This window comes from Chrysochloris asiatica, unplaced genomic scaffold (assembly GCF_000296735.1).
Source record: "Chrysochloris asiatica unplaced genomic scaffold, ChrAsi1.0 scaffold00132, whole genome shotgun sequence".
Classification (NCBI taxonomy): domain Eukaryota; kingdom Metazoa; phylum Chordata; class Mammalia; order Afrosoricida; family Chrysochloridae; genus Chrysochloris; species Chrysochloris asiatica.
In genome coordinates this window covers 1,223,290-1,231,172 of record NW_006408650.1, presented here as the reverse complement: position 1 = coordinate 1,231,172, position 7,883 = coordinate 1,223,290, and the positions used below count along the sequence as shown (strand labels likewise).

At 57.6% G+C, this 7,883-nt stretch overlaps 1 protein-coding gene across 1 annotated transcript in view; it reads left to right on the top strand.

Moving 5' to 3' along the window:
- Positions 1-326: 326 nt before the first annotated feature.
- The window catches only part of ASPSCR1 (alveolar soft part sarcoma chromosome region, candidate 1), a 22,986-nt gene continuing 15,429 nt past the window's right edge, over positions 327-7,883 (top strand). The window contains exons 1-4 of the mRNA XM_006869626.1: positions 327-428; positions 1,904-1,959; positions 4,450-4,564; positions 5,637-5,737. Of these exons, the coding sequence (XP_006869688.1) occupies positions 327-428; positions 1,904-1,959; positions 4,450-4,564; positions 5,637-5,737 (374 nt within the window). The remainder of the gene's footprint in view (positions 429-1,903; positions 1,960-4,449; positions 4,565-5,636; positions 5,738-7,883) is intronic.

The following is a 7,883-nucleotide window of genomic DNA, read 5'->3' as shown; positions in this document are numbered from 1 at the left end:
CTGGACCCTAGTGGACCACGCTGGGGAGGGCAGAGACTCAATCAGGAGGGATGAGGGTGGCAAGTGAGGACAGTGGTGGGCGCAGGCGTAAGCCAGGGGCGTGGTGAGCCGGGGTCTCTTCCTTCCAGCCCGGCGCTGCCCGGTACCGCTGCGGATCCCGCCGAGAGCTCCGCGGATTTTGCGGATCCGGAGTCTACGGCCGGGGGCGGGGGCGCCAGGGAGAGGCGGGGCCTGCGCAGGCCGGAAGTACGCCCCGCCTCCCGGACAAGCATCCGCGGCGCTGAGCAAGTAGTTGGAGCCGGCGCGGGGGGTCACGTGAGCGGAAGATGGCGTCCCCGGCAGGCGGCGGGGGCCCGGCGGTATCAGTTCTGGCCCCGAACGGGCGGCGCCACATGGTGAAGGTGACGCCGAGCACCTTGCTTTTGCAGGTGCGTCGCCGGCCGGGGCAGTCGAGTGACCAGGCCACGGGCCACAGTGCGAAGAAGCCGGCACTGGGTCCGCCCTTTGCGGTTTGGGCTTGGGGGCTTCGGGGGCGGAGCCGCTGACGTCGGGGCGGGGCCTGATGCAGTGGCCAATGGGCGGCCTCTAAGCGCGGCGGACCCGCCCGCTTCCGCGGCCCAGACTTCCGCGGGGGTCCCTCTGGTAGGTTAGTGGGTGGGCAGCGTTCCCTGTCACCCCCGTAACCACAGCATTCGGCGAACTGTAGCCTCCGAGGACGCCCCTAGACCCCTGTCCCCATGCCGGGGTGACCCCCTGACCTTGGACCTCTGGCTGCTCCGGCTAGGTGCGCTGGTCTTCGATCCGGGTCACGATTTTACCAAGACCGGAGAGTACATGACGAGTCAGATTTAAAACTGGGAACCCTGGTGGCGCTGTGAACTAAGCATTGGACTGCTAACTGCAAGAGCAGCAGTTCTAACCCACCAACCGCTCTTGGGAAGAAAGCTGTGGGAGTCTGCTTCCGTAAAGATTTAGTCTCAGACACCCAAGGAGCAATTCTACTCTCCTATAGGGTCCCCCCTGTAAGGAGCTCTGGTAGCGTAGTGCTTACGAATCGGGCTGCAAACTTTAAGGTCAGCAGTTCAAAACTACCAGCTGTTCCGCGGGAGAAAGATGAGGCGTTCTGCTCCCGAAAAAATTTACAGCCTTGGCAACCCCGCTATGGGTCGGAATTGACTCGACAGCACTTATCAGCAGCATAGGGTCCCTGTGAGTTGAATTTGACTCAAGGACAGTGGGGTACGCTTGGTTTATCTGCCACTGATGGGTAGGGGCGCTCCATGACACAATCTGGGGTCCACAGGCCGGGACAGTGGTGAGATGCTGCATGAAAGGGCTCTGGTGGGCTATATTTAGGAGCAAGTGGGGACTCCCTGACCACAGACAGGGGGCCAACTAGGTACTGAAACTGGCTTTGGGGAAATGAGGTGGAGACAGGCAGGCAGGTGGTGGAAGCAGGTAGATATTCTAGGTCGGTGTTGTGAGGCCAGGGCCCTAAAATGTCTAGCCTTTGTTCTTTTTGCAGTGGGGGTGTGGAGTTTGAGGAAGCCCAGAGCGATGTGGTGCTGTGGGATAAGCACACAACCACAAGGTTGGCGCTTGAAACTCACAAGCCACTCCTAGGAAACCCAATATAGGGTCACTGTGAGTCAGGATGACTTGACAACACTTAACAATGACAAGAAAGCACAGCTGGGGGTGACTTCAGAGCCCCGGTGAGAAGGGGCAGGCTGAATGGCATCTTTGCGTGTGCCCAGGGGTGTTGTCAGTGGACAGTCTGTCTTTGGCCTTGTACTGGGTGGGCTCTGTGTGGGCGGAGTGAACTGGCCTCCAAAGAAGCAGAAAAGGTGTCCGTTGCTGACCTCATGCCTCTGTGCTTCGCTGCCCTTTTCTCTTGCTCCAGGTCCTGGAGGACACGTGCCGGCGGCAAGACTTCAACCCCTGTGACTATGACCTGAAGTGAGTCTGCCCTGCGCTCGGCCTGGGCACCTGGCTTGTGGAGAGACACGGTGTGCTGCTGGCTGCTCTTTGTTGGTCCTAGCTCTTTGTCCTGTTGACTGACCACCTACTGTGAACTGGCATGGTGCCAGGCCTGCATGGTCATGACCCTCCCAAAGGATGTAGGGCACAGTGGGCATTGGTATGGGCGCAGACAGACAGCATATATAGGTCACGAGGACCTGAACCAGATGGGAGTGTGTGTGTGTGTGTGTATACATGAATGTGATTGTGTGTGAGTGTATACGTGTGTCAGTAAGTATGCATGTGTGTGATTGTTTGTATTTGAATGTGAGAGTCTCTGGGTGCACATATGTGAGTGAATCGTATGTATGTTATGTGTGTGTACTTGTGTGTTTGCTTATGATTGGCTATGAATGTGAGGTGTGTGTGTATGGTTTGTGTGTGTTTGTATTGGAATGGGTATGTGTATGTGAGTGAGCAGGTGTATATTGGTTGTGTATGTGTGATTGTGTTTGTGTCTGACTCAGAGTCTGACTGGGTATGAGTGAGGTGTGTGTGTATAGTTTATGTGTGTTTGCGTTGGAATGTGAGAGTCTGGCTGTGTGTGTGTGTATATGTTTTGCATGTGTGATTGTGCGTGTTTGTATTTGACCCTGTCTGTGGGTATGTGTGATTATGTGTGAGACACTTAGACCTCTTGGTCTGAGGAGAGGCCGTTTCAGCTGTGACTGAGCTTGGGGTTCAGGAAGAGTGAGGGGAGAGGTGCATGTAGCTGGAGCAGTGTGTGTGAGGGCTGTGGGTTTTAACTGGAACGCTGAGGGTCCTAGTACCTCTGGCTGTTTGTGCTCAGAAACCCTAACCCTGGAGTCCTGTGTGTGTCAGCCCTCCCCTCTGAAGCCGTCTTCAGTATCCCTGTCCCGACCACCGCAGCCTCCCTTGGTGCCCACTGGAACCCAGAGGTGTGGCCACTCAGGACTGAATCTCCTTTCTCTGGTGGCTGTGACTCGGTGTGTCAGCCATTGAGGGATCCCCCCACTGGAGCCCCGTGGAAACATTTTGACTCTCTTGCAATACCTTATTGGTTTTTGGTGGGTCTCCGTTTCATCCATCAACTGAGTGATTTGTCTGAAATGTGTTGCAGCTTTGGGGACAGTCTGCCCAGCATGCGTGGGAGGTGTCCTTTTCCCCTTGGGATCTCTGTCCTCATTTGCAGAAGCACTTTCGTCACTGGCGTGAAGCGTGGCTGTTTTTCAGCCCCTGCAGCATTAGGAAATCTGAGCGTGAGCAGAGAAGGGTCGCTGGGGCCACTATCTGCTTAGTGTCTGCATTTCAGTTTCACCCACTTTCTCTCTCTGCCTTTGTAGCTGTCCCCCCTTGCTTGTCTCAGCACTCGAGTACTGAGGTTGGCCTTCGCGCTGTGTGAGGAAGGGCTTGTCTCACCTTGCTATGGTCCTCTCTGGCCTGCTGTCTTTCTCCGTCATGGTCTCAGATGCTGCTTAGGCTTGGCAGCTGTGGACCTTGTTCTTGTAGGGCCCCCAGGGTTACAGGGCCCGGGGAATCTGGATGGTACGAGGCTAGGGGGCTCTGTGGTCACTGGTCACACCCGCATCTTCACACAGGTGAGGGGTCCTTGTCGCTCCCCTCTCTCCCTGCCCGCTCTTGCTTTCAGGAGTAGACCTCAGGGCACCCTCTGCTGGCGTGGGTGGGCCCCTCTCATTGGAGCTCCTGGTTGACCATTTTGCCATACAGGGTTTGGTTACAAGTGACCACACTTTCCAGAGAGGTCTGCCTCCTGCCCCGCCCCCTCTTCACACCCCTGGCTGATTTTGAGAAGCCCCATCCCTTGGGCCCAGGAGTCTTTGAGTCCTCCCCCTGTGGGAGCCATGCTGGCTTTGTCCTCTTGGTCCTTCTCAGTGTGCAGGGCACAGGCAGGGGACAGTGACTGCTGGGGGGTCTGGAGGAAATGGGAGCATCAGCCCAGTCCCTTAGTCCTGGCCACTGGGAGCACCATTCTGACTTTGGGCCAGAGTTTCCTCCTGCCATTTCTTCTACTTGTTAATTGTCCTTGAGATTATGGCCCTACCTCAGGGACAGCAGGAAACTGAGGTGATGATGATGTGGTCCGTTTGGCTGGTGGCTGAGGCTCCTGTGGATGCAGCTCTGGGCCTGGAGACTGGGCGTTGTTTAGACCAGATGTTCCGAGCAGAGCCAGGCCGGGCATGTTGCTTGCGTTCTCTGTGTGCCTCTGGCTCTCCAGGTCTGGCCTGGTCCAAGGCCAATGTGCCTGATCCATCTTGGTTCTCTCTGCCCTTCTCATTTGAGTCTTTCTGGAAGACCTGCCAGGCCTGTGGTCTCAGGTGGTCACTTCTGCTGCTGCAGTCCTGAGGGAGCAGCTTGGGGACTGTGGGACAGGTGTAGCATTGTGCCAGAGAGCTGGGTGGGCTGTGTGAGCACACCGTGGCTGATGCTCTGGGGTCCGGTTTACAGGTTTCAGAGGAGTGTGCTTGACCTCTCCCTCCAGTGGAGGTTTGCCAACCTGCCCAACAATGCCAAGCTCGAGATGGTGCCCACCTCCCGGAGCCGAGAGGGGCCTGAGAACACGGTAGGTAGGCCTGTGTGGGCAGTAGCTGTACTGTGCTTTTCATGTTACTGTATGAACACTGGTGGTGGCAGCGCCTCAGGTCAATGGACCTGGCCCCCAAGTCAGGCCCCGATCAGGAGCACCCCTTGGTGGGAACGGCCTGAGCTGCTGTACCTGTTGGCTGTGTGTGTGTGTGCGTGTGCGTGTGTGCGTGTGCGTGTGCGCGCGAAGCTGGTTTATGGAAACAGGGCCAGACCCTCCACAAGGAAGGGACAGCTTGAGGCGCTGATCCTGTGGGCAGCAGGAGCCCCTGAGGGCTGCTAACTGAAAGGTCGAAGGTTCAGCTCCACACAAACGTCTCTCAGAGTCCTGTGTGGCACTGTGGGTTAATACGCTGGACTGCAGAGTTGGTTGGAACTGCAAGGTCAGTGGTTCAAGCTCACCAGCTGCTCCTCAGAAACTCTCTACAGGGTGGCTATGGGTCAGAACCAACTCAATGGCACTTCACAACAGCAGAGGTGTCTCGGAAAAAAGACCTGGCAATCTACTTCTAAAATAACAGCCACTGAATCTCTGACATCCCCACACGACATGCAACACTCGCATGGGCACAAGCATGTATACACGAGCACACGCAAATGCACACTGTGTGTGTGTGCTACATGTGTGCACACATGCAGCTGTGCACGGATACATCACAGTGCAAGGCATGTGTGCACACATGTTCAAGCATGCAGGAGCACACACGCACGGTGCCATGTGTGTGCACGTGGTCATGCATGTGCACAGTGCAGCCACACGGCGTATTGTAGGCCTGTACCCACACACACGTGCACACACATGTGGACATGTACACACAAGCATGCACATGTGCAGGCCACGTGTGTGTGCGCGTGTACATAGGCCAGGTGCATGGTCATGCATGTGCATACACATGGTGTCTCCCCACGTGTGAGAAGAGTGGATGCAGGCTCCAGGTGCTCACACGTTCCTGGAAGGCTTGGAGGGGGCACACCCCCACTTGGCGGCCCGAGAGCAGGCTGGCCAGCAGTGGCTGTTCCCAGGTGAGGTGCCCGTCTGTGCTTGCCCGCAGGTCCGCATTGCCTTGCAGATGGATGATGGGACTCGGCTGCAAAGCACCTTCTGTGCAGGCCGCACGCTCTGGGAACTCCTTCAGCACTTCCCTCGCACCAGGTGAGCCGTGGGGGCGCTGAGAAAGCAACAACATGCTCTACTGGGGGGACGGGGCGGCGGCCTCATCAACAGCTGCCCCAGCATTCCCTTTCCTGTGGAGACTGGCCAAGTATGACAGCTCTGCTTTCCATCAGGGACCCAGGTGGCCTGCAGGGGCCCAGCGAGCAGTGGGCTGTTGAGGACAGGTCCTGGGAGGAATTGGAGAACCCCCCGATCCTGAAGTGCCCAGCAGCAATCTCTGAGCACAACTCCTTTGGGGCAGGGAAGTGGGCGCTCTCCCAGCTTGTGGTCCTGTATCCTTAGGAGCAATTCACAAGTGCTTATAGAAGGCGCTGGGGAGGGGGTGACAGTGGTTTGTGTCACTGCTTCGTCTATCTTGTAGTGGTGTGGCTTTGTGCACAGCTCTGGGCCCTCTGGGACTTCCTCATGGGTCACTGTCAGGAGCTGACCTCTAGTGGCCCGTCTGGGTGGGGGTTGGGGTATGGGGTCCCAGGGCTGGGTCTCCACTGTGTTGGGCAGGCAGTGAGCCAGCCTTTCACTTGACACCTTCATGGAGACGGTGCAATTAGGGTGCTCCGCAGAGGGAGTGCAGGCACACGGCCCTGAGGGCGTGGTCGAAGTTGGAGCGTCAGCTGGAGGGGCCCTGGTGGCACTGTGGGTTAAGTGTTGGGTTGCTAACTACAAGGTTAGGGGTTTTCTTCTTGTGAGAGAGGTGAGCCCTGTAAAGGGTTACAGTCTCAGGACCCTAGGGACTCTAGGACACTGTGACTCGGAAGTGACTCAGTGGCAGTGGAGTTTTTGTGTGTGGCTGGACCCCTGGGCCATCGCCCGGGGTGGCCCTGCCGTGTTTTTTGTGCACCCCCTCAGTGGCTTGTCTGAGTGGGGTCACATGGATGGCCCTGGTTTGGGAGCCCCACCGTACGTGCCACGCAGTAGTTCTGAGTGTGAACCACACGTTCGCTCCGTTAGTAACCCTGCCTGCCCTCGGTAGCTGAGAACCTAGAGAGGTAGTCTGTACTTTTGGACTGGCTGGAGTCTTTGGATCTGGCCTCTCACACCCAGCTGGTCACAGGGAAAGTGCTCAGGAACCATGTGAGGCTGGCGCTGCCATCAGACAGCATTCCCATGGCTGGACCAGCCACGGGGAAGGGGTCAGGGTTCTGTAACTGGTGGGTCCCATGAGCATGATGTTTGGGGTAAGGATGCTGGTCCCCCTGCTTTCTCTCCCCACTGTGCAGCGTGGCTTGCTGACCACAGCTAGCTGACTCCAGCTGTGCTGGGGGCCCCCGCCCTGTGGCCCCAGGTCCAGTGAACCCCTACTTGGTAGCAGCCGACTTAGTTGCCGTCCTATGACTGGCCTGGGACCCTCTGTGGGCTGAGCAGGCGGTTGGGCTTCGAGGAGGCCACGGGAACCCAAGAGTGGTTTTTGTTTTGTTGAGTGTGTGAGTGGTTGGGGATGGTCCAGCAGAGCATTGCATCTGCCGAGCCTGCGCAGACAGCTCCCGCCCTCACCCCCCTTTCAGAAGAAGCCTCCTTGGTGTTTATCTGGTGTCTGTGTCTGTGTGTGCTACAACACACGTGGCAGAAGTTTGAGTTGAACATGTCACTTGGGGTGGGGGCAGGCACACGGTGAGAATCTGTGGGTGATGTACGTGGCTCATGTGGTACCGGGGTGTCCTGCTGCCCGCCTTGATGACCAGCCTGCGATCACTCAGGCTGCTCTGTGGAACCCCTGCCTCTGTTGACTTGTCTGGAGTTTCCAGCAGTGTGTCTCCTTGGGGCCGGGACACCTGGCTCTACCTGGTCTCACTGTGGCCTGGTGGTCGAGTGGTGGTACCGGCCATTGTGGTCAGAACTGTTGATGACACACACGGGACCCAGAGACCCAGGGGCCTGAGCTCTCGGGGGAGGGGGTGTCTGTGAAGCCACCCAGCAGGGAGTCTCAGAGGTTCAGGGTCAGGCCCCCGACCTTGTAGGTCTGGTGGACCTGGTTTGCCCCCTCATCCACACTTCCTCTCCGGAGAGCTGGAGCTCAGGCCCAGAATCCTCAGGACTCCGACTCTGCCCCTCAGAGAATATTTGGAGAGGGAGGGAAGGGCACGAGCACCCTGGCTGTGTGTGTGTGTGTGTGTGTGTGTGTGTGTGT